At 43.8% G+C, this 27,073-nt stretch overlaps 1 protein-coding gene across 1 annotated transcript in view; it reads left to right on the top strand.

Annotated features, from left to right (window-relative positions):
- Window positions 1-27,073, top strand: part of bun (TSC22 domain family member bunched) — a 337,263-nt gene that overhangs the window by 273,669 nt on the left and 36,521 nt on the right. Inside the window, exon 2 of the mRNA XM_080274887.1 lies at window positions 18,433-18,484. Within this exon, the coding sequence (XP_080131013.1) occupies window positions 18,433-18,484 (52 nt within the window). The remainder of the gene's footprint in view (window positions 1-18,432; window positions 18,485-27,073) is intronic.

Below are 27,073 nucleotides of genomic sequence, written 5' to 3' on the forward strand. Positions count from 1 at the left end.
TGGTGGTAATGGTGGTAGGTGGTGATAGTTGTGGTGAGTGATGGTGGTAATGGTAGTAGGTGATGGTAGTGATGGTGGCAGTAGTGGCAGATGATGATAGTGATAATGGTGGTGGATGATGATGATGGTAGTGAAAGTGGTAGTTGTGATTTGTGGTGTTAAGTGATGCAGGGTGGAATGTTGGTAATGAGAAAGTGGGGTAGCATTGCACTCGTGTTGTGGTAATTGTGGTAGGAAATACTTTGGTAATGGTGGTAATTGTCGGTTGATTGCAGCTGTGGTAGTGGTGGTTGTGATGGTAGTAGATGAGGGCATGTCGCGCTGGTAATTGGTGTTTTGGATGGTAGTTTTAGTGGTTGATGATGATGATGAAAAAGAAGAATGTTGATGATTGATGATGATGAATGTTGATGATGTATGATGATACTGATAATGATTGACGGTGGTGAATGTTGATGATGATGATGATGATTGACGATGATAATAAATGATGATGATGAATGTTGATGATTGATGATGATGAATGTTGACGCCAGTGGTACAGATGTTTGTGGCTGATGTTGATAAAGATTGGAAATGCTGATGAAAGGTTGTAATGTTGATGTTTAACGTGGAGGATTATGAGAAATGTTGATAGTTGGGGTGTTGAGAGAGAGAGAGAGAAACAAGGAAGGCTAAGTAAGGAAAGTGGCAGGAGGTTAAGGATGAAAGCAAGCAACAAGGAAGAAAGGAGTAGGACATGATAGCATTGAGGTATCAGTTATATAAGGGAAGACGAATAGGGGAATAAGAAAAGAAGGAAGAGGAAGAGAGAGAGGGAGGAGGAGGAAGAGAGAGAGAGAGAGGAGTGGGAATGACTGTGAGGAGAATTAAAAATGAAGTGAAAATATGTGGGAAATTATAAAAGATAGATAATTAGATAGAATACAAATGAACTGAAATTATATGGGGGTAGATGAATGATTGATAGATTGATGAATAAGAGTGAATTGATAATATATAGGAATTCATAAGAGAGAGAGGGAGAAAGAAAGAGAGAGAGAGAGGTGAACAATAAGGGAAAAAATCATATTCAAGAAGGAAAAGTTTCGTGACATTTAAAATAATTGAGATTGCGCTGTATATCAACAATAAGAACTTTAAAAATGTGGGTATTAATTCCAGCCATTTAAAACTTAAGGAAGAGCATTGTGATTAGGCTACACAAATACCCAGACCATCCGTGAGCTCATGCGTGAGGTGGAGGGTGAAGTGGAGACTACAGATGGAAGAGGAGGACTGAAGAAGAAACAGAAAAGTAAATAAGAGGGATGGAAGAAAATGGATAAAGAAGAAACTGTAGAAATAAATAAAAAGATGGAAAAAAAGGGGATAAAGAAGAAACGTGGCGGAGATAAGGAAGATGGAAGGAAAGGGAAGAAGGAACAGTTAAAATATAAGAATGATGGAAGAAAAAGGATAAAGGAGAAACAAGTAAACACGAAAGGTAAAAGAAAATGGGATAGAGAAGGAACACAGTAAGATTATATAAGAAACAGTGAATATCTACGTAACTTAAACAGTGACTATACAAACGAGATACAGGGATAATAAGAAAAGCAGTAAAGAAATGAAGTGTGTGATGCATAGGCCATAAGAAGCCAGGAAGACGAATGAAACTCAAGATGGACAGTTATATTATTTTGTCTGTGATTTACTAGAGGCGTACATAACTTTAGCCTCACAAACTACGTGCTTCCTCGTCCCAGCAATATGAAACCTTCATTTTCCTGGTCATAACTATTCACACTTTAGAGAAAAAAACTAATTTATTTATTACTATCTTTTAAGGAGTGGCATAGTGCTGATTGTACAGTAAATGATGATGATGCAGTCACTTTATTACCCTTCCCCGCCCCGGTGGGGCTCGGGGACGGGTATTGTTTTCACTCAGTTTTTCTGTTTCTTCCTGTCTGTCAGTTAACAACTTTACGCGAAAACTACTGATGCGATTTTGACTAAAATTATAAGGATGATGGGCTGTGACCTGATTAAATTTTGGGCTATAGCTCAGTCTGTAGGCCCCCCCCCAAAAAAAAAAAAAAAAAAATCTTTTTCGCCATAACTCTTTTCAAATTGGTAATATCCAGATGAAACCAAAACCTAAAGGTGCATCTTTCAAATCTACATCCAACAACATGCCCCATTACATCAGGGGGGGTCACCCCCTAGTTTGCGGCAGGGGGGTCAATGTCAGGTGGGTCGGGCCTAAAATTTCAAGTGGGCGTCAAATCGTCAATTTTCATCCGATTTACTCCAAATTTGATATGTGGCATCTTTGACTAGATATCCACTTGTGTTTATACGTCAGCATTAAAATGACTGCCGGGGTTGCTGTGCCTTGGCACCAATTCTTTTTTATTTTACTTTTGCTACCTCCGTCCTCCGTCCGACTTTATTCAGTGACGGGAACATTTCGTACTGAAGGGGTTAGGAACATTTAATGAACCGCCATGATCGAGAGAGAGAGAGAGGGGGGGGGAAGAAATAAAAAGGCCATTCATACCTACAGTATACCCATATTGAATGGGGGCGAGTCACTTCTCCAGTAGTAATAATAATAATAATAATAATGTGTTCCTCTTCCCCACATATCATTGCCCGTACTAATCCGCTAAAACATGGCTTGAACGTGTATAGTACCGCTTCCCCTCCTCCCGTTTCAGGCGTTTGCATTCCGGTCGCTATAATACAAGCACACACCACCGCGAGACTCTCCTACGCTGAATAAATGTGTCTTCCGAGTTTTTATTTATTTTGGAAATTAATAAAAAGTTTGTTCTCATGCTGAAGGGGTTGTCACTTAGGATTTTTATTTCTAGCTACCATCAGTTTTTTTTTTTTTTTTTTTTTTTTTTTAAGGTGCGGAGACTGTATTGAAAGTGTGTGTGTGTGTGTGTGTGTGTGTGTGTGTGTGAACTTTTTTCTTTACCTTTCTCATTCACAGGTGTTAATTACAATATTTTAGCTGCCTTATCATTCTTTTTAATTTATGGATGTGGAGGGGGGTCGCTCCTGTCGCCATCCCAACAGGCCCCGCGACGAGCATAACAACTGGTATTCACAAAGCGTCCTACCCAGTCCTTATTCACAAAGCGTCTGAGTCAATTCTCACCTCAAGCAAAATCTCTGGTATCATTTTTTTTTTTTTCTGGATTTTGTTCACTGTATTTGTTTAAGAAGTGCTTAGTGGTTGTGTAAATTAATGATAACAGCTTAAATATACGCAGGGTCATTTTCTAAGTGCCCTTGAAGATCTTGTAACACCTTTTTTTTAGCGATTTATTTAGCACATTACACCTTAATTACGCTGTTATATGAGTATGTTCCTGAGGCAAACTATATCGTTACTCGAAAACAGTAAATAACAGTGGTATGGTGTGATATGCAAATCGTTCAAGAAGCCAGTGCCACCTACAATACGGTCCTGAAGAAAGTTTATGGATGCAACCCCTCCCTGGAAGAGCCAATGGAAGGGGGATTGAGGGGAGGAAGGGGGCAATGGAGGGGTGTAGGGGACGAGGGAGTATGCGCAGGCATGAGAGGGGGTGGTGGAGGGGGTGTGTTCTGGAAGCGAAGGGGTCTTAGCTCCCCCTACCGTGACGCAATCAGCTGATAAAGGGAGCCCCGGCTGGAGCATAACGGGGGGGGACACTGATCATGCGCTTGACTGTCACGTTGCCATGTTATCGACGTTATTTCCATTTATTACCAGTTTTTTACGAATCTGTGCCAAGTTTGAGGAATTTTGTCTCAATTTTTGGACGATTTTCTATATATATTGGTGCCCAGCGACGTTCTGGTGTCTTTTGAGGGCGAGTTTAGCGATCAATATGAAATCTCGGCTTTGGCAACCGTATTGACGGGACCCTCGCAGGAAAAGGGGTGCTGAGGCGACCTGGAGCTTCAGTTGCCCCTGTGGAGTGAACGAGTGAGGACCTACGCCCCCTCCCATCCCCAGTTCCTTCTGTTATTATCCAGCCGTCCGTACAAGATTAGGGAAGATGCTTTGTTCAGACACCTACGACTACCAAACCTACGCCAACGCCTTAGTGAAGAGCGTTTTGGTTGACAGGTGAGATTAGCGAAGTCACCCCAGAGTCATACAACAACGGACGGTGTGGCCAGGGCTGTTGCTGCTGTTGCTACTTTCCTCCTCCTCTCCCTCCATCCCTTTCCTCCATTCTCTCCCTCCCTCCGTCCCTTCTCCTCCATGTATTTACCTATCCGGAAAACCGCGCCGCTCACCTGGCATTATTAGGAAATCCGGTTGATAAGGACACGTATCTGATAAGGGGTTGTGATTTAATGAACATGGCTGCTTTGAGAGAGAGCAGGGTCAGCCATTGCTAAATCTACCTAGTCAACCTTCGTTACCTCTCTCTCTCTCTCTCTCTCTCTCTCTCTGTTTCTCTCTCTCTCCACTACATTTTCTCCCCACTCGTCTCTCTTACCTCCCCTCTCCATCCCTCTTTTCTTTCCTCCCATCTCTCACCTTTCGCCCCCATTTCTCGTTCTTTCCCCCTTTCGTATCACCCCAGTCCACTCCTTTCACATTTCCCCTCTCCTGGCGCCCCTCCTCCTCTTCTTTCACCCCTTCCCTCCCTCTTTTCTATCACCCCGCCCCTCCCCCTCTCATAACCTCACCCCGCCCCTCTTTCACGTCTGTCACCCCTTCCCTCCCCTCCTGCTTCTGTCTCCCCTCTCTTGTTTCACCTTTCCCCTCTCGCTCTTCAACCCCTCCTCTCCCTCTTTCCCCTTTTCTTTCACTCTCCCCTTTCTTTTCACCCCACCGCTCCCCTCTTCCTCTCCTATATCCCCCTTTTCTTTCACCCCTCCCCTCCCCTACTCCTATCACTCCTTTTCACCCCACCCCTCCCCTCCCCTATTTCTATCACTCCTTTTCACCCCACCCCTCCCCTCCCCTATTTCTATCACTCCTTTTCACCCCACCCCTCCCTTCCTCCTCTCCTATCTCGCCCTCTTCTTTCACCCTTCCCTCCCCCATTCAAGTCTCCTTTCTCCTCTCCCCCTTCCTCACCTTTCCGTCTCCCTCCTTCCCTCTCCTTCCTTTCTTCCCATTATCGTTCCTACAGTCTTTCTACCTTTTCTCACCTTTTTTTCCTACTTTCCATCCATTTTTCCCTGTCTCGTTCCTTCTCTCCTCCTCCCCCCTCCCCCCATTTTTTTCCTTTTCCTACCTCCTTCATTGGCCTTGAATTTTTCCCCGCCCGTACCCACCCTTTTTCCATCAGTGATCCATTTACGTATTTTCTTAGCTTCCATCGCCGTCTACCTTTGTTTCTTTCTTTTTTTCATTTATTTTTTTATCCTGTATCTCGTTCTCTTCATTCCCTGACCTCTTCTTCCTCTTTGCATTTCTGCCGCACTCTACTTCCTCCTTCACTTTCGCTCCTTTCCATCCTTCTTTCCTTCTTCGCCATTATCACCACTTTTTCTGTTATTCCTTGCTCCTTCCTTCGTCCTTTCATCTCCCTCATCATTTCTGTGCTTTCACTAAAATATGGCCATTGTGTGTGTGTGTGTGTGTGTGTGTGTGTGTGTGTGTGTGTGGGCTCCCAAGCACATCCATCTCACCGGTTTATTGTAATACTTTTGTGCCTATAGGGTACTTTTTGGGAAGTACGTTAACCCTTTCACCCTGATGACGCCTCTTACTCTCCTTCCACCTCCAGACGATTTTGTACGGCATAGTGGAGACAGAGATGAAGTTACATAGATCCCTCATTAACCCCGTCACTACCAAGGCCTCGTCAGTGTTCAAAATACCGTCTTCTTCGCTGCTAAGGTTTCTCAGGGACTTAGTAAAAATCTTAAGGTAACAGCAAGGAAAGGAAATAAGACGTGGCCGTATTTAAAATGAAGTAAATAAGGGAGAAAATACGGTTATAAAGAATGCAGTTACTAAGAGAGAAATGACAGGTTAAAGGTGTGGAGATTGAGGTATGTTTTGTGAGGTGTGAGAGCCTTCCAAGTCCACGAGAAGACGGACCCTGAGGCGTCTTGGCATTTCATTCTCTGGTGACCCTCAAGCTTCACCCCCTCCCACCTGGCCCCCTCCCACCACCTCCCCCCCAACCTCCATCTTGCCCCCATCCGACGCCCTCCCCCTACTTACACCCTCCCCCCTTGTCTTCCTCCCCACCCCCACCCTCCCACTCAACCGTTTCCCCCTGTCTCCACCGAACCCCCTCCTCCCAATTGATCCCCTCCAACCTACCCCCACCCGTCTACCACCAGTCGATCCTCTCCCATCTGCCTCCACCTACACCCCACCCAACCCCCACCCTACCTCCACCCACCTACCCCCTCTCACTAACTCCCACCCTACTCCACCCACTAACCCCCAACCGACCCCCTACACCAACCCCCACTTCACCTCTCACCTACCCCCACTAACCCCCACTCCCACCCGACCCCCTCTTTTCTCCTTTCAAGCCTTAAGCAGCTGCCTCGGAATCCTGTTAACCTCGCCACACCGATGCCAGTAGCTTAGGTTATATTCTTCCTGTTTCCAGACGATTTGTGCTTAGGAGGGCTTGGGGGTGGAGGGGTTAGGTATAGCCTTAATTACACCCCCCCCTTGCTACAAATGGTCTCCCTGTAGCTGAGGAAAATCGTCTGGAAGTGGCAAGAATAAAACGAAAAATTATCTAGGTGAAAAGGGTTAATGGAGATAGTTTATTTTACTGGAGAGGTTATTTTCTCTCCCTGCCTCCTTTTCTCCCTCCCTTTCCTCTCTTCCTCCCTCTCCTCCTCCCCCTCCCCTTTCCTCTCTTCCTCCCCTCTCCCCTTTCCTCTTTCCCCTTCCCTTTTCTCCTTCCCCTTTCCCTTTGTGTTCTGAATGGTAAAAGACGTATAGCAAAAATATAATCTCATTATTTCTCAAGCACATAACTCTCACATCATCTTCCTTTCAGCGCTCCATCCACACACTTTCACCCTACACCTACTCTCCCTCCTCCCCTCTCCCTTTCCTTCCCCTTCTCCTTCCCTCCCCCTCCCGCTTACTAATTAACATACGGCTTACCGTTATCTGTTCCGCTGATACTGGGTGCGCACGTAACAGTACGGTGTGTGTGTGTGTGTGTGTGTGTGTGTGTGTGTGTACTGTAACGCATACCATTTCGATTTCCTTCAGCATACAAATCGCACGAGAGGGAGGGAGAGAGAGAGAGAGAGAGAGAGAGAGAGAGAGAGAGAGAGATTGCATGTAACTCCTTCAGTATGAAAATTGTAAATAAATAAAATAAATAAATAGTTAAGGACCTCATCATAGTGACGTCTGTAACTTTTTTTTAAATTCAATGGCGTCTTTCATATATCTTAATTCTTGTTGCTGCCAGATGATTTTGTTCGTAGGTGTAATGAAGGTATATCTGACCATTAGATTTTGAAAAGTCTATCCTAAGCCGAGTAAAACGTGTAATAGGGAAAGTAGCAAAAAATTCGTCATCAGAGTGAAGAGGTCAAGGAAATTTTATAAGATAGCAAGAATATAGATCAGTGTAAGTAAAGTCCTCGGGCTGACAGAGCTAAGAAATGAGGCGTAGGTGTATATTAACATTAGATAGGTAGATAAATAGATGGAATGATATAGATAGATATTAGCTTCAGAATTCAAGAAATGAAGGGGGTGGGTGTGCTTGAGGGGTCTTATCATTGTGTGTAAGTCCTGCCGGGTGCAAGGCAGAGGGTGGAGTCGTAGGTCAGGGCAGGGGACGCCTTCTCGTGGATCTAGGAGACTCACAGGCATCCCTATTATACGTATCGATTGGCTTGGCGCACCAGGGACCGTCGTGTGGTCGTGGTAGGCTCCCAGGTACCTTTTTCGCAGCTCTCTTATGGTTCTTGTGATCCTTGGCACCTCGAATTTATATGGCTCTTCTCGTAGACTTTGAAGGCTCCCAGATACCTTTCGGATCGATGTTTCTTCTACAAGGGTCATCCCGTGGTCTGTGGAGGCTCCCTTGCATTCATATTGATTATTGTGGTATGCCACGGTCCCTCTTTCTCTTGGACTTGGGAGGCTGAGACCGATACCTCTCAAGCATCTGTATACAATATTTTAGTCGTGGTCTTTGGAGGCGCCCTAACACCTTATTAACACCTGTATAATGTAGTCTTTTCGTGGGATTTAGATACCGAGACCTTTCGCATCTGTATATTTTAGTCTTGGTCTCTTGATCTGTGGAGGCTCCCTGACACCACCTCCGTATCAACGCATGTGGCACTCTAGGGTACGTTTCCTTGTGCATTTTAGAAGTTCCTCCTGACACCTTCTCTGTAGCTATTTAAATGCGTGTACCAAAGGTCGTTCACCTTAACTTGGCGGCGGAGATTTTCGTCCCATTGCAGCTTATTTGCCGTAGGTCAGTGAAGAAGACAGTAGTGTGGGTGGGTGTGTGGGTGTGGGTGGTTAAATGGTGTTAAGTTTAGTGTGATTTTAGGTGTGTAGGTGTAGTGATCATTGTTTGCAAATGGTACATGGTGGAAAGTGACATTTAGTGTGTATAGTGAGTGGAGTGTGTGGTTTTAAGTGTGTGTGTAGGGTAGGTTAAGTGAATGGTAGTGAGTGATGTATGGTGTTGATAAGTGTGACTGTAGGTTTAGTGTGTTTGGTTGTGTTTTGATGTTTGTAAGTGTGTTAGGTGTTAAAGTGTGCTATTAGACCTTTGTTTTTTAAGTGGTGGATGGTGTCAAATGAAGGCGTAGTGTGCTTGGTTGTGTGTGGTGTTAAGTGTGACTGTGGTGGCAGGCCCAGTGTGTTTGGTTGTGTTAATGTGTGTAAGTGTGGTGTTAGGTGTAGGTGTGGTGGCAATTGTGGTGTGTTTTAGTGTTTATAGCCTAAGTGTGGTGTTTGGTGTAGGTGTGGTGGCAGATGTAGTGTGTCTGGTTGTGTTTTAACGTGTAAGTGTGGTTTTAGGTGTAGGTGTGGTGGCAAGTGTGGTGTGTTTTAGTGTTATAAGTGTGGTGTTAGGTGTAGGTGTGGTGGCAAGTGTGGTGTGTTTTAATGTGTATAAGTGTGGTGTTAGGTGTAGGTGTGGTGGCAAGTGTGGTGTGTTTTAATGTGTATAAGTGTGGTGTTAGGTGTAAGTGTGGTGGAAAGATTCGTGTGTTTTAGTGTGTATAAGTGTGGTGTTAGGTTTAAGTGTGATGGCAAGTGTGGTGTGTTTTAGTGTGTATAAGTGTGGTGTTAGGTGTAGGTGTGGTGTTAGGTGTAGGTGTGGTGGCAGGTGTGGTGTTAGGTGTAGGTGTGGTGTTAGGTGTAGGTGTGGTGGCAGGTGTGGTGTTAGGTGTAGGTGTGGTGTTAGGTGTAGGTGTGGTGGCAGGTGTGGTGTTAGGTGTAGGTGTGGTGGCAGGTGTAGGTGTGGTGGCAGGTGTGGTGTTAGGTGTAGGTGTGGTGTTAGGTGTTGGTGTGGTGGCAGGTGTAGGTGTGGTGGCAGGTGTGGTGTTAGGTGTAGGTGTGGTGGCAGGTGTAGGTGTGGTGGCAGGTGTGGTGTTAGGTGTAGGTGTGGTGGCAGGTGTGGTGTTAGGTGTAGGTGTGGTGTTAGGTGTAGGTGTGGTGTTAGGTGTAGGTGTGGTGTTAGGTGTAGGTGTGGTGGCAGGTGTAGGTGTTAGGGCCTAAGGCAAGGTGACCGCTCCACTTTCCATCTGCACCCTGCACGTACACCACCACCACATCTACTCCTGCTACTCTCACGTCCTCTTCCCTACACCTCAACCACCACATTATACCACAACTTCCACATTCTGCTCCTGGTACTCTCACGTCCTCTTCTCTACACCGCCACCACATTCTGCTCCTGCTACTCTCACGTCCTCTTCCCTACACCACCACCACCACATTCTGCTCCTGCTACTTTCACGTCCTTTTGCTTCTGTTCCTCCAAGTTTCACGCTCTCATGCTTATACTTTCACTACACTCACGTCCTCTTTCGTCTACTGCTACCTTCACGTCTTCTGCCTTCAGCTACTTTCACGTCCTCTACCATATACCTCAGCCACTCACGTCTTCTTTACACTTCAGCCTCTTTCACGTCCTCTTCTGCCGCTGTCATCCATTTAACCTCTTCTTTACGGCAGCGTTACTACCTCCTACCGCTGCTACCCTCCCCTCCTCTCACCACTACTGCTGCTGCTTTCACGTCCAGTTTACACCCACTCTGGCCCGTTACTTTTCACTCCTTTATTCTCTTTCGTTCTGTTGGGTTATTCTGATGTATGTAATTCAGTCTTGTGTGTGTGTGTGTGTGTGTGTGTGTGTGTGTGTGTATGTGTGTGTGTGTGTTTTTAAGGTATACCCGTTAAATTCTTGTTAGCGAAAGATGATGTTTAATGTAGCCTAGTTGTGTGTGTGTCTGTAAGAATGGATGTATTATTATGTATGTGCATGAGAGAGAGAGAGTAATTAAGTTTGTGTGTGTGTGTGTGTGTGTGTGTGTGTGTGTGTGTGTGTGTGTGTGTGTGTGTGTGTGTGTGTGTGTGTGTGTGTGTGTGTGTGTGTTGGGTCAGATACACCCTTCGTTATTCCATCCACTAATACTGCACACTCCCTACATGAGAGAGAGAAAAAATTAGTCTGAAATACAGATCCTAAGAATAAGATGCAGGATAAGTCACCGTCTCGAAGTAGTAAAGAGCCTGAACGAGTGGGAGCCTGAGAATGAGCTGAGTGGAGGGGAAAAGTGTGTGGTCAAGTGCTGAGCTGAGGTGCTGAGCGTTGTGGTGGCTGTGGTGAGCTTCCTGTGCTGGTGGTGGATGTGGTGGTGGTGGTTATGTAGTTGTGGTGGTGGTGGTGGTGGTAGTTGTGATGGTGGTAATGGATGTGGTATTTGTGGTGGTGGTGGATGTGGTAGTTGTGGTGGTGGTGGTAGGTGTGTTTGGTTGTGGTAGTGATGGTTGTGTGTAGCCTATGTGGTGTTTTTGTGATTAGCGTGGCTTTGTGCATACATATGTGTGTGTGTGTGTGTGTGAGAGAGAGAGAGAGTCAAAGCTTCGAGTGCCGGGCTAGATAGTAATTATTCAGGTGTGGTAAGTAGGGTACTGGTGATGGATGGGTTAATTTTAGCACAGATTAGGGTGATGAAGTGAGTACGTTCTCTGTGGTGCGTTTTTCAGGTGTTAGCATATACGTAGACGTGATGTGGAGGATGTGGATTTTTGATGTGTGTAAGTAGAGTGTGGATTTGGAAAGGATTTGTTTGTGTGGTATATAATTTGATGGTGGGGGGGTCAAAGGGCACGATGATGATGAGGAGGAGGGGTATGTTGATGATGAGGAGAGGGGGGAGGGGTATGTTGTTGAGGGGGAGTATGTTGATGATGATGAGCAGGAGTGTGTTGATGATGAGGAGGAGGGGGAGGAGTATGTTGATGATGATGAGGAGGAGGAGGATTATGTTGATGATGATGATGAGGAGGAGGAGGATTATGTTGATGATGATGAGGAGGAGGAGGAGTATGGTGATGATGATGAGGAGGAGGAGTATGGTGATGATGATGAGGAGGAGGAGTATGGTGATGATGATGATGAGGAGGAGGAGTATGGTGATGATGATGAGGAGGAGGAGGAGTATGGTGATGATGATGATGAGGAGGAGGAGGGGTGGAGTATGTTGATAATGATGATGAGGAGGAGTATGGTGGCGATGTTGAGGAGGAGGATTATGGTGGTGATGATCATGAGGAGTATGGTGGTAATGATGATGAGGGGGGGATTATGTTGATGATGATGATGATGATGATGATGGAAAAGGTAAGGAACTATGAATGAATAGGAAAAACTCTAATAGTATGATGATGATGGTGGTGATAACTGTGATGAGGATGAGGATTATGATGGTGATGATAACGATGAGGATGGATAAAGGTGAGATTGAAGGTAGTGAGCTATGACTATGGATAGGGAGAAATTGTAATAGCTTTTTAAATATAATGTGATGTGAGATACGGTGTGAGATGTTTGTGGGTAGAGAGAAATTGTTTGTTGTGGATTCAGTGTTTGGTAGATATTTTGGAGTAGAGCATGGTGAGGTAGAAAGTAGATGTGAAGTGTGCATTAAGATAAGAGAGGTATCAGCGGAAGTGTGAAGTGCATTGGTGTGGTGGAGATTGCTCTGGAAGTGTATAGAAGAGTTAATGGAACTGGAAGTGTATAGAAGAGTTAATGGAAGTGTTGAAGTGATGAATTAGCCTAGTGTGAAGAAGTACTGTGGAAGTGTAAAGAGATGCATGTGTGTGTGTGTGTGTGTGTGTGTGAGAGAGAGAGAGAGAGAGAGAGAGAGAGAGAGAGAGAGGTTGCTAGGTGGGATACGAGGTAGGGTGTGGCTTTATGACCTTTACATCCTGCTGGACAGTCATTCTCAAAAGTTTGCCTAATAAAGTACTTCTTCGCACTTTCCATTCCTGACTAATATTCCTAATTGAGAAGGCTTGGCATATCGCTGCCCATTGGTGATTCTCTCTCTTTGATATGGTATGTGAAGGAGAAGAGTGACGGACATGCCAAAAGTGTGGAGTAGGTGCAGTGGAAGAGAAGACGAACTATTGTGTCCAACTGTGATTATTCATGACGTCAATGGTGATTGTGTTGGTAATTGCCATGATTGATGGAGATTGCGGTGTGATGTGGTTATGCAATGTAGTGATTGTGATGGTAATTGGGGGAGGCGGTGGCCTGCAGTCGTACCGGACCCAGGTTCAAATCCCCGCTGGGGCAGGGAACAGTTTAAGGATTTGAATTGCATAAAATCAGACTTTACTGATCTACCAGAAAACCCGCCGACATGTCGTAGAAATACCCCCTCCTACACCAGTACACCAGTCCTGTATGAGACAGCCCTAGCTTGTACGAGTATTTAATATGGATGGTGGGTGTTAGCGTCGAAATGGTGACATGGAGAGGTGTATGGTACGGTATGTAGGACCTCTGGGCCTTGGGAACAGGCCGTGAAGCCTATGCCCAGAGTCAGACACCAAAAAACAAAAATAAAAATAACTGGTGTGGTGATTGTGGTGGTAACTGTGGTGAGGTGATTAGTGGTAATTGTGGCGTGGTACTTATTGTGGTGGTTATTGTGGTGTGGTGATTGTGGTGGTAATTGTGATGTCCTTGATAGAGGTGGTGGTGTCCTTCAAGGTGGTGGAGGTTACGCTGCTCTTGGTAATATTGGTTGTGGTTGTTGTGTGTGTGTCTTGTATACCCCAAAACACACACACACACACACACACACACACACACACACACACACACACACTTCGTGGCAGGTAGGCTGTGATGAAGGACAGTACTTCTTACACCCTACTCTCTGCTCATTTCCAAGAGCTTTACCTGTCTTGGAACTTATTATTATTATTATTTTATTTTTATTATTATTATTATTATTATTATTATTATTATTATTATTATTACTACTACTACTACTACTACTACTACTACTACTACTACGGTACTACTACTACTACTACTACGGTACTACTACTACTACTACTATTACCACTACTATAGTTATTATTATTATTATTATTATTGTGGTATGGAGAATAATTTTTTCTATATGTTTTTAGACACCCCTTTGCCTTTTACCTTTTTTTTTGGGGGGGGCTACGTAAATAAAAAGTTTCCTGTTTATGTTTTTTGCTTAGTGAATCCCGTTTTTTATTTTTTTATTTTTTTTTTTCCTTTTCCTTTTGTCCATGACCTCTGTTTGTTTGTTTCCTGGACTGTGTGACTCTCTCTCTCTCTCTCTCTCTCTCTCTCTCTCTCTCTCTCTCTCTCTCCCCCCTTACTAGACTACCCATGAAAACACGTTACGGAAATAACCACGTTTGAGAGAGAGAGAGAGAGAGAGAGGTGGGGGGATCAAACCTTGAAATCAAAGCAAGGAAGGACAAGGGGAGGCAAGAGGGGAGGGGAAATGAATGAGAGTGGGGGAGGGAAAGAGGGCGTTGGTTTGGGAAGAGAAGAATGGAGGGTGGGGGGAGTGAGAAGAGGAAGGGGAGTGGGGTTTGGGGGAGGGGAGTGAGCTGAGGAAGGGGAGAGGGTTGGGGGGAAGGTTGCAAGTAGAAGACAGAAAAAAGAATGAGTGAGCAGCGATGGCGGGAAGGGAGGGGAGTTAATTTCAAGGCTTAGAAGAAAGGAAGTGAGAGGGGGAGAGGGAGGGGAGGAGTGGGAGGGAGGTTGCGTGCAAAAAGATGAGAGAGGGGAGGGGGGTAAAGTGGGGGTACTCGCTGTAGTTAAAGGTGTGAGAAAGAAGCAGAGAAATATAAGGGCAGTGTGAAAGAGAGGAGGGGGTCGGAAAGAGAGACAGTGACAGAGGAGGGTTGGGAAGGGAAGGGAAGGAAGGGGAAGGGGGTCGGGCTATGCTGATGACGTGGGGAAAGGGGAGAAGGGAGAGAGTTTGGTGTGAGGTGAAGGGGGGAGGTGAGGAGAGGAGCAATGGGAAGGAAATTTAGGAGAGAGAGAGAGAGAGAGAGGAAGAGAGTGGGGTGGGAGAAAGAATGGGTGGAGAGATGGAAAGAGGGAGAAATTAATTACCAAGGAAATGGAGGAATGGTGGAGGGGAGATGAAGGAGATGGGGGGGGGAGTGCCCTAGGAGACTCATACGGAGATGGAAGGGATTTGTTGGGGAAGAAAGGAGAGGGAGAGGGGAGAATAAGGGGGCAGAAGGAGGGGGGGAGGGAAGAGGGAGGGAGGAGAAGCCATACATATGACAAAAACAGATGTCCTTCATGTGTGTGTGAGTGTGTGTTTGTGTGTGTGTGTGTGTGGACCAGTAGTTTGAGAAGTATACATGGCGTACATGATGTGAAGTTCACGTAGAGTTTGTGTGTGTGTGTGTGTGTGTGTGTGTGTGTGTGTGTGTGTGTGTGCCTTAGATATGTAAATTATAAACCTCTTTCACAATTACTTCCATGTTATATTTTATGTTAATAATTTTTTTTTATAAGTAGAGTCCCCTAGTAGTGAAGGGGGTACTAAATTCTATATATACAATTCTTCCATTTTGAGAAGTCTATCGTAAGCAAAATAAATTCGTGTAAAGAGAGCAATAAAAAAAAAAAAAAAAAATATCGCAGTGAAGGCATACATGGTGTGAAAGTTGCGTAGAGTTTTTTGCCTTTGTGTGTGTGTGTGTGTGTGTGTGTGTGTGTGTGTGTGTCCGATTTCACACCCACATCATATTATGGGTAGTACCTGGAGACAACTCACACACACACACACACACACACACACACACACACACACACACACACACACACACACACTGTACGTCTTCCCTTTCGCTAGTCATTGTGTGTTTGTGTACCGATTATTGTTTTTAAAATGTTATCTCTGCTTTCTCCAAACATAGTGATATTAACTGGACATTATAAAGTGTGTGTGTGGGTGTGTGTGTGTGTGTGTGTGTGTGTGTGTGTGTGTGTTATTAGCAGCCCAGCCTAATGTGTCTGTGTGTAAATTTGACTTGCATAATTATTTACATTTTTTATTTCATATATGTATTTGCTGAAGTTATTACTAATCTCTCTCTCTCTCTCTCTCTCTCTCTCTCTCTCTCTCTCTCTCTCTCTCTCTCTCTCTCTCTCAGTTATTTTATTTATTTTTCATTTTAAGTCAAAAAAAAAAAAAATCACTAGCAGAGTAGGAAAAGACGTACTGTAACAACTAAATATCAAATGGAGTGATAGCGAGCCTTCCAAGCAACTAAATAAGAAAAAATATATGACATGCCATAGTGAATAATAAATCGCTTAGAGACATATGATAGGCTTCTAAGTCAAGGAGATTAGGCCTTATCGTTATCTCCAGTGCAGGGGTTCGTATTGGCGTGAAACGTGGCTGGTTCATCCCGTAGAGTTTCGCGGCGCTACCTCAGTTTGTGTGTGCAAACCCCGTAGATTTTTATTACAACACGCCACTCATCTCACACAAACACACACACACAACGCTTTATCACTGTTATCTATCTCAGAAGGAAGGATTGAAGCTCTTATCTGATGGGAGTAAAGTGTTCAACTGACCCTGATAGCCTGGTTTGGTGTCACGTAGACGAAAATAAGATGAAGTGGATTAACATTGGAATATTGGTTTGAGAGAGAGAGAGAGAGAGACATAACCCGTTCATAGATAATACTGATATACCACACTGATAGCGACAATATACAGTTCTTAGCTAACACAAAAATAGAACAGTCATAATATTTGCTGCCTCCAGAGTATTAGCGAATATTTACCAGGCGAGAATATTATCACTCGGCCATATTCTTAAAAATTTTGAGTTTAAAGTATAAGAGAGCGTGTTTGTACTGCTTATTATTATTATTATTATTATTATTATTATTATTATTATTATTATTATTACTACTACTACTACTAACATTATCATTATCTTTTATTCATAGTTGTAATTGGACGACAGTTGTAATAGGATGATGATGTTAAAAAATTGGGTAGGAACCTTTGTGCACACTTACGCCGTCGAGCACGTAGTCGCCACTCTTAACATGGCAGTGGCTTTGTTAGGCTGCCCCACTTCTGACTCCAGGCTAAACATAGACGCTTGCAGTGCTGGGGTGGGTGGGAGCTCCCTTATTAGCCAAATATAATCGTTTGCTTGTAAAAAAAGAAAGAAGGAATTTGTCGTGTTTATGTGGTGCGGTGAATAGTTTGGATGTAAAAGAATAGATAGATAAATAGATAGATAGATAGATAGACATTAGAGATAGTCACACATTAAAGATACGTTAGAGGTAGTTATATATATTAGAGTTACGCCTTTACTGTACTATCTTTATGTGGGTTTGTTTATAAGACCAATTTGGTATAGTATGTGTTTTAAAAGAAAGAAAACATGAGCCGGCAAAAAGTTGACCTTCTTAGAGAGAGAGAGAGAGAGAGAGATTACTAGGAGAGAGAGAGGTTTGACCTAGCAACACACCACTAAACCCGCTACCCCAATGCATTCTCACGATCATCCTAACTTACCTCCTTCAATTCCCCCCCTCTCTCTCTCTCTCTCTCTCTCTCTCTCTCTCTCTCTGTATATGTATAGATAGGTAGGTAGATATACAGACAGGTAGACAGATACCCTTCCTGATCATATCTTGCCATTCAGTTCTTATCCCTACTTCTTTCCTTCCCTTTCCCCTTTCCTTTTCTCTTTTCCTTTCCCTATACCTCTCCTCCTCACTTCCTTTCCCTTCTTTGCCTCCTTTTATTTTATTTCCTTGCTCTTTTTCCGTTATTTTCTGTACCCCACCCTTTCTTTTCCGTACTTCTTCCTCCCTCTTTTCCCTCTTTCTTTCTGTCTTTCTTCCGTCTTTCATTTTTCTTCTCCTTCTCTTTCCCTTTCCTTGCCTTTCTTGTCCTGTCCTGTCCTTTCGTGTCTCCTTTTCTGTTCACTTGTATCATTCCCATCCTTACTCTTTCTTCTTTCATTCCTTCAGTTACGTTCTTTCTTTCTTTTTTCATTTTTATCCTTTCTTTCCCACCTGCCTACCTGTCTGTGTCTGCCTACCTACCTACCTTCCTTCTTTCACCTACTTGGGTGCTCCGGATACAGAAGTTGTCTTGCCTAGGTGGACGTGGTGGGGGATTACCTGTGTGTGTGTGTGTGTGTGTGTGTGTGTGTGTGTGTGTGTAAATAGCCGTTGTAGTCACGTGTTTTGGGCATGTGCTTGGGTATGATTTTTTTTTTTTAAGGATTAATTTCAAGCGCGTGTAACTCCATATGGCTGAATATTTTTACATTTTTTGAGAGGGTCCGTTTCGGTGTCACTCAGGTTGTCTTTCATGTCCTACCACTAAATTTTTCCTTCGTTTTTGCTTTGTGTTTTTATTCCATCATATCCTACATGTGGGCTTGACCACCTGGATATGTAGTTGTTATTATTATTATTATTATTATTATTATTATTATTATTACGTATTTACTTGTTATATGGTCACCTTTAATTTCTACTTTTCGTGCCTAGTTGGGAAATATGGTCTTGATGATGATATTGAAGATAATAATGATGATGATAAGAGTTGTTGGTGGTGGTAATGATGACGATGATATTGATGATGATGATAACACTGTTGGTGGTGGTAATGATGACGATGATACTGATGATGGTGGTGGTGGTGGTAGTAATGACGATGATGATGATGGTGGTGGTGGTGGTGATGATGATGATGATGATGGTTGTGGTGTTGGTGGTGATGATGATGATAATATTGTTGTTGATGGTGATATACCTAATTCTGTATATATGTTAGTAAGTAGTGCCTGTCTTTTATTGATCAATTTTATTTTTTACCCTTTTTGTTTCTGTGTATTTAATCCGTTTTCACCTCACCGTATTCTCTCTCTCTCCCTCACAGTACCTCCACCGCCAGCACGGTCGCCATCGATAACAAAATAGAGCAAGCTATGGTGAGTGTTAATTTGTCTTGTTATTATTATTATTATTATTATTATTTATTTTTCACATTTTTCCCCTACAACACGATGACGGCTATTTTCATTTTGTTTTTTTGTGTTATGTATTATTATTATTATTATTATTATTATTATTATTATTATTGTTGTTGTTGTTTTTATTATTTTGGGGGTAAGATTTCAAAATATGGAAAGGATAATTACCCCCTTCATTAATAAAGCACTGTCATTAACTGAAAGTCATCTGGTTAATTATTAATAAAATTTAAAGGTACGTCATCGTGTTGAAGGGGCTAATTATGTCGTTTACCTTATTATTACAGGTGTGTTAGATTTAGCACAGGTGAGAGCTATGTTTGTCTATCTGGCTGAGTGTTAAAGTTAGCAGTAGGTAGAATTGAGGACTGTGTTATTGATGGCTATGTTATTTATTATTATTTTTTTTTATGAGAGGGAATTGTGAGTTAGGGGAATGGCAGCGTAATGGCAGGGGACAGGGCGACATGGAGGCAGTTTGTTTGTGGCCACCCCTTACGGGATTAAGGTGTCTGGCTATAGATAGATAGATAATTTGTATTTATTTGTTAATTTATTTTCTGGATGCATCAGGTAAGTCCAAGCACACCTGTCAATCTGCAGGCAGGTTTAATTAAAGGTAATATGAAGGTATTGTACAGATATATATAATCGTGCTTTAAATTTGGCAGTGATTATAATCTGATGATATTTTAGGCTCTTATAATTATTTACAATTGACGTGAATGTAATCTGAAGGTGCTGGTTATAAATTCGTGTTTGAAAATTGAAGGATGTAATTTTTAAAGGTTGTCATTTAGCTCCTTCGACCAGGGATTTTTTTTTATTATTATTATTATTATTTATTGCTACCTCCAGGCGATTTTATTTCGGTTTTAGAGTTTTTTTCGGGGGTTCTTTTGGTTTTGGATTTTTTTTGGGGGGAGGGGGGTTGGTTTTGGATTTTTTTGGGGGGTTATTTTGGTTTTGGATTTTTTTGGGGGGGTATTTTGGTTTTGGATTTTTGGGGGGTTATTTTGGTTTTGGATTTTTTTTTGGGGGGAGGGTATTTTGGTTTTGGATTTTGGGGGGTTATTTTGGTTTTGGATTTTTTTTTCGGAAGAGGTTAATGGAGACTTAGTGTAACAACCTCCGGGGAAAAAAAAAAAATCCGAAACACACTAGTAATATCGCCCGGAGACAGCAAGAGTAAAGGAGGGGGGAAGCAAGAAAGTAAAAAGAAAAGATGAAAGCAAAAGGAAGAGGAAATCAAGGAAAAGAAGGAGGAAGTTAGAGCAAAAAAGAAAAAAAGCAAGCAAGGAAGAACAAGTAATGGTATTGAAATGGTCAGTCACTTCACGACGAGGACACATTGCCGTATCGTAGTCCGTCTTCCACCAAGCTATTTTTATTCAGCTTAGACTACCAGTAATGAAGGCTGTATCTATTTCTAACTCTTCTAGTATGAAAGGTCTCTCCCAGGCTGAATAAAATCGTCTACAGGTGGAAAGAATTGACTAAGGTGGCGTCCTGGTGGTGGAGGGGTTTATCGTGAGGGTGTCTGGTTCGATCCGTAACACTTCTTCCTTATCGATGTATTTTTGGGGATGTGGCTGGGTAGAAGTGTCCTTTTGTACGCTAATCATACAGAGTGCTGGTATTGGAAGGATTTTTATAGCACAGTAGGGCAAGAAGGTGTAATAAATCAAGTAAATCGCTCAGGAGAAGATGTTAGGTGTTACTGGGTGGAGTGGTGGTGGTGGTGGTGGTGGTGGTGGTGATGTAGTGGTAGTGGTGATGGAGTGGTGGAGTAGTGTAGGTGGGCGAGTAAGGAATGTACGGCTCTCTGGATATGTAGGTTATCAGGGTGGTGGCGGTGGGTGGGGGAGAGGGGGTGGAGGTGGTGTGGTGGGGGGATGTGGCAGGGCGGAGTTGGTGTGGTGAGGGTGTGGGTTGGGTTGGTGTGATGGGGATGTGGCAGGGCGGAGTTGGTGTGGTGAGGGTGTGGGTTGGGTTGGTGTGATGGGGGATGTGGCAGGGCGGAGTTGGTGTGGTGAGGGTGTGGGTTGGGTTGGTGTGATAGGGATGTGGGTGGGGTTGGTGGCCTAGGGGTGTGGGTGGGGTTGGTGTAGTGGGGATGTGGGGGGTGGAATTGGTGTGGGGAAGGCTGCTGCTGTTGGTGAGGGGGAGAGAAGGAAGCGGGTGACTCTGTGGGGTGTAAGAGAGGAAGTGACGGGAGAAAATTAAAAAAAAAAAAAAAAGTAGAGGAGAGAAGAACAGGAAAAGGTGAGAGTGTGGGATCTAAGAAGAGTGTGTGTGTGTGTGTGTGTGTGTGTGTGTAGTGGTCATGTAGTGGGTGGGTCGTGGTGTAAGGTGTAGTACAGTGGTGTAAGGTGACACTCCCACGACCCTGACACGTGCTCCTACACCTGATACACCTCCTATCACTGTCACCCCACCTTACCTGATACACCTTATCTTCCCCCAATCCTTCCACCTCAACACAGATACCTCATACTTAACCCCAGATACGTAGGAATATTCGAGGAAGTGTGCAGGGGGCCGTTTGGTGTATTTTAGATTGCTTTGATTCACACTAGGACCCCAATTCTTGTCTCTTAAGTAACTCCCAAACACCTAATCCATAGCGATTTATTTTTGGATTCGGGTGGTTTAGACAGTTCTGTACATTTTTTGGATATGGCCATTTAAGACAATTTTGTATATTGTTTATGAAGAGTGGGGTGATATTGGAGTGATTTAAATAACACAGAAGACGATAAGAAGGTGTACTGGACATAATAAATCACTTAGGAGGAGGTGTTAGGGAGCTTCCTTAACCAGCGAAAAGACAAGACTAAGCGTTGTGTCTAATATTCTTGCCAGAGAGCCTCGCCAGTACTTCTTCGTTACTATTTTTTTCTTAATTTTCCCGTGTATGTGATTTATGCCAACCGTATGGATATGAAGTGGATTTTAGAAGAATTTTACCCACTGAGTGATATTGTGTTTACTGTGAAGGTTGAACAGTTTTGGCCCTGCTTGGACACCCTTCAGGGGCCAGGGTAGGGTGAAGTAATTTTATTCCTTACAAGTACTGTCACCATGATAACTAGCGAGGAAGAACCAGGCTTGTGTGTGTGTGTGTGTGTGTGTGTGTGTGTGTGTGTGTGTGTGTGTGTGTGTGTGTGTGTGTGTGTGTGTTGGAATAGAACACTGGAATTATCCCCATCTTCCCTCATCAAAAATAAATAAATAAATAAAAAACTGGCAGGAAAAAGTGAGAAGGAACATCATACACCCAATGAACAAGACTTGGATATTTGTATGACACGACGGAAGGAAAACGGATACTATGATACGGAAATGTAAAAAAAAAAAAAAAAAAAAGAAAAAAAAAGAAAGAAAGCAAGGGAAAAAGAAAGTAACTGGCAAGAAAAAGTACGAACAACGTCCAGTGAAAGGAATCTACTTGGAAATTTGCTATGACTCGACGGAAACGGAATGAATGCTAGGGTAATAGAGAGAGAGAGAGAGAGAGAGATGAAGGAAAGGAGGTAGGTAGGTAAGTTGAGCCAGCCACCACACCGGTCACACCATGCCTGGCTGAGTCCCCCTCCCCTCCCCTATTCCCTCCCTCCTTCATCCATCCCCTTACCCTTTCCCCTTCCCCACCAATTCTTTTCTAAGGGAACAATTGGACTTTGAAAACTTGTGTGCTAAATAGCCTGCGTGTGGTTGCTAAGCGTTAATCAAAGCCTCCTTCTTTCCCCTTCCCCCTCTCTTCATTCTTCCCCCTCCCCCTCTCCATTCTTCCTTCCCCCCTCCGTCGCCCTCCCATGAGTCCCCTCCCCACTTGTGTGCCACCCTCCTTATTCCTTCCACCTCCCCGTCCCTCCTCCTTCCACCTCCCCGTCCCTCCTCCTTCCACCTCCCCGTCCCTCCTCCTTCCACCTCCCCTTCTCTTCTCCTCCATCCCCTTCCCCTTCCTTCTTTCTCCATCCCCCTCCCCTTCCTTCTTCTTCCACTCCCCTACCCCTTCCCTTCTCTCCTCCTCCATCCCCTTCCCATTCCCTCCTCCTCCTCCTCCCTCCTCTTCCGCCTTCCAACCGTTAGACGATTTTATTCAGCTGAGGAAATCCGTAGTACTTAAATTGTTAGACCTTACCTGTAACACTTAGAGCGCAGGTGACTTCCGCCCGACGACTTCACCCACCTGAGAGGCAGAGAAAGAGTAGAGGCAGACAAACAATGATGGTGGGAATAAGAAACAGTTTAATAATAGTAGTAGTTGACTGAGGTGGGGACGTGTATGTGTGTGTGTGTGTGCGTGTGTGTGGTGAGTTTAAAGTACCCTTGTTGAGTAAGTGTGAGGTAGATGAATGTAAGTGAGAGGTAAATGAATGTGAGGGGTTAGTATGGCCTTGAGTAAACTGGAGATGAGTGAATGTAGTGGAGTACGTGTGTGAGGTGAGGCGATGAGGTAGTGAAGAAGGTAACCCAATGTGGTAGAAGTGAGTGAGGAAGACAGACGATAATGTAAGATAGCTGAGTAAGATTTAAGTGAAGTGAGTTGTGATGTACTTAAGTGGGTTAAAGGTAGTAATGTTGCTGAGTTGTGAAGTAGTTGAGTGTGTGTGTGTGTGTGTGTGTGTGTGTGTGTGTGTGGTGAATGAATGTAGTGTGTTATGAAGTAGAGTGTGGGTGAGGCGAAGTGAGTGGTGGTGGTAGTGATTGTGATGAATGAATGGAGTAAGGAGTGTGAGGTAGGTAGTGGTGGTGTGTGAAGGTAGTGGGTTATGAAGTAGTTAAGTAAGTGTGGGTGAGGGTTATGAAGTAGTTAAGTAAGTGTGGGGGAGGCGAGGTGAGTGGTGGTGGTGGTGGTGGTGGTGACCTGATGTGGTAAGGTGACACCCAGCTGTCTGTCTGGCTTTACCCACTCCACACACGGCAACAGTCACCTTATACTCCACCACTTCAAACTTACCTACCTTCCTGTCCGCTCTTCCTTTCTCTCTTCTCCTCTCCTCTTCTCTTCTTTTCTTTTCTTTTCTCCTCTCCTCTCGTCCTCTCTTCTCTTCCCATGCTTTCCTGTCTCTTACCTCTCATCCTTTCTCTCCTCTTCTGTTGTGTTTCTTACCTTTCCTTACCTCTCATTTTCTCTTACCTTTCCTCTTCCCAGCCTTTCCTCCCTCCCTGTCTCTCTCCTGCCTTGCCTCATCTCCCCTCCCTCTTTTCCTTCCTTTCTCCTATTTTCTTCTTTTCTTATCTCTCTCCTACCTTCCCTTGCCATCCTGTCTCCCTGCTTCTCCTTCCTTTTCTCCATCCTTGTTGTCTCATTTCCCTCCTGTCGTCCACCCTTTCCGTCCTGTCTCTTTCTTTTCTCGCCTTCCTTTCATCATCTTTCATTTGTCTCCCTCTTCGGCCTCCTCCCTTTCCTTCCTATGTATTGTTTTCCGTCCTGTTTCTCTCTCTCTCTCTCTCTCTCTCTCTCTCTCTTTCATTATTTTGCCTCCCTCCTTCCTTTTCATGACGCCTCCTGCCTGCCTGCCTGCTTGCCTCCCCCCCCCCTTTTTTTTTTTTTTTGCCTCTCCCCCTCCCTTAATTTCTTGCCTGCCTCCCCCCCCCCACCCTCCCCTTTTCCGTCCACGTCATCCCACCAGTTCAAACCAGATCAACAGAAGGTTGTGTTTCACTTGTTTTGCGTGTGTGTGTGTGTGTGTGTGTGTGTGTGTGTGTTGTAACTTGTAATAGTGACTTATAAGGAAGGCGGAATGAAGTTAGTTATAGTAATGGTAAGGTGGTGATGATGATGGTGATGATGATACCCCAGGCCCATCTGAACGTCATCTCGCTGGACTGACCTTTTACCTTTTAGAGGATAGGGAAGGGAGTTGAGGGACATCTGTATAACGGGGAGTCAGATCTGCTCAGTTATTTTGGTGTCACCGCGTGAAGGCGTCGAGTAATAAAGGGCAGCCTGACTCAGATCAGGAAGTGAGTGTGAGAGAGAGAGAGAGAGAGAGACGGAGGGGGCAGTGGCATTGTGAGGGGTGATTGACACTGTTTCTAGGAGAGGGTCAGTGCCAAGGGAGGGGGGATGGGGGGCATGGATCGTGGTGGAACATAATGATATCCGGGAGTCACGTGACCTACACAGCATCACACCACCATCACGCCACACCTACAGTTACCACGGTGACACTGCAGCACTTATTCCAACATCTACACCACACAATACCAGCACAAAACACCACTCCCACCACACCACACCACACCGCACCGCACCGCACCACACCACACCGCACCGCACCGCACCACATCACATCATACTTCTTCAACACTTATTCCAACAACTATGAATGCCAAACTGCCACACCACACCACACCGCACCACACCACACCACACCACACCATACCATACCTCTTCAGCACTTATTCCAGCAACTATAAATACCAGACTACCCCACCACACCACCTACAAACCATCAACTCTGGAACTGTCTCCCTCTGTGTGTATTTCTTACTGCCTATGACCTCCAGTCTTTCAAACGCAGTGTGTCCATGCATCTCGAAATGATTGGATCTTGAATTTAGCTCAGTTATCTTTTTTTTTTTTTTTTTTTTTTTTTTTTTTTTTTTGAGGGAACGATTCTGTGGGCTCCTGACCTTTGGTTCTTTCTTTCTTGCATAAAAAGTAATGTTAAATATATCAAGAATTTATTAAGAATTGTGTGGAGATGGAAAAAATATTAAAACCGCGTCATCGGGTGGAAATGGTGAACGGGATGCTCTCTCTCTCTCTCTCTCTCTCTCTCTCTCTCTCTCTCTCTCTCTCTCTCTCTCTCTCTCTCTCTCTCTCTCTCTCTCTCTCGTGAGTTGTGGTCAATAAACATATCTATCACTATCTATCTATCTACCCATTTATCAATCTATCACTATCTATCTGTGTATGTACAGTAGGTATTAGCAGCGGAAGTGTGACGGAACAGAGTAGCTTTGTGGCAGGTGTGTATACCGTAATTAACCCCCCACGTCATCATACGCCACAGCAAGTATTCCCCCCATTGTAACTCCTGGTATTGATGGTATGCAAGTGGTATTGTGGTATGCAAGTGGTATGGAAACTGCCGTATTACCATTCACTTCCCTTATTACCATCACTATTGCCTTTTTATTTATTACTCATTATTACCACTATTTTTTTTTTACAGTAGGGGTATTGCTCCTTATTACCATGAATATTTTTTTATTTACACTACTATTCCTTATTACCACAATTACTCTTTTTTTTACAGTATTACTCTTTATTTACCTGATTTTCGTATTACTCTAAGAGATTTTTTTTTTTTTTTTTTTTTTTTTTTTTTTTTTTTTTTTTTGCTTAGGCTTTCTTGGCATGGATGATTCTATGGTTCGAATTCGATTTTTTTCTGTTTTATTATTTTATTTATTTATTTATTTATTTATTTATTTTTTTGCTGCCATGGACGTTGGGTGGTGTCCTGCGGCTTAACTGATCAGGTAGCCTATCATTGAGCCTTCTGAGTACTGATAAGGGCAGGAAAGGATTCGATGTTATATTTAAAAGTGTTATATTTAATTCTCTCTCTCTCTCTCTCTCTCTCTCTCTCTCTGCGTTATACCATTATCACGTGCTCATAGTAAGCCCTTTTCTCCAACTTCACAAAATAGGTTGTCATTTTGTACCATATTTCATATTAATTTGTACCAATTTAATACTGATTTGTCCCACGTTTTGTACTTTGCTAATTTTACCATCTTGAAGCCCATATTAAGTCACCTCCACGTCTATTGTCAGGCCTCATATCTTCCTTATACTAGAGTGTCCTTGTATTTAATGGAGAGGGTTGTGCGCCTATCTTACGTTTCCATCTGACTCGTCTTTCATTCCCCACGTCCACTATAAGGCCTCGTAGCTTCCCTTATACTAGAGTGTCCTTGTCATGATTAAGAGAAAGGGTTGTGCGCCTATCTTACGTTTCCCTTTGACTCGTCTTTTATCCCCACGTCCATTGTAAGGCCTCATATCTTCCCTTATACTAGAGTGTCTTTGCCATGATTAATGAAGAGGGTTGTGCGCCTACTTTATGTTTCCCTCTGACTCGTCTTTCGGTTCCTCGTAATGCCTCTTCCTGCACTTCCGCTCCTCGGTGTTCCGTTTCCGGTCGCGTGATGGGGTTTCCAGTTATTTTTATTAGTCACCTGTTTTTCTTTTTCTTTTTTTATTGTGTTGTTGTTTTTCTGTTTTGTTTTTCCTGTTTGGCTGTATTTTTTATTTTATTTCCTTGTTTTCTTTTTCTTACAATATGTTGGAGGAAATGACAGGTTTCTCTCTCTCTCTCTCTCTCTCTCTCTCTCTCTCTCTCTCTCTCTCTCAGGCTCCTATGACTCACTTGGAGGAATATAATCGTCAAGTGTTAGCTGTTCCAACCATGAAAGTAGATAACTAGTAGATAGGATGACAGTAGATAGTAGATAGGATGACAATAGATAGTAGATGGGATGACTAGATAGTAGATAGGATGACAGTAGATAGTAGATAGG

This window comes from Coenobita brevimanus, chromosome 60, assembly GCF_032717465.1.
Source record: "Coenobita brevimanus isolate Jiangsu-jjx chromosome 60, ASM3271746v2, whole genome shotgun sequence".
NCBI classification, from domain to species: Eukaryota; Metazoa; Arthropoda; class Malacostraca; order Decapoda; family Coenobitidae; genus Coenobita; species Coenobita brevimanus.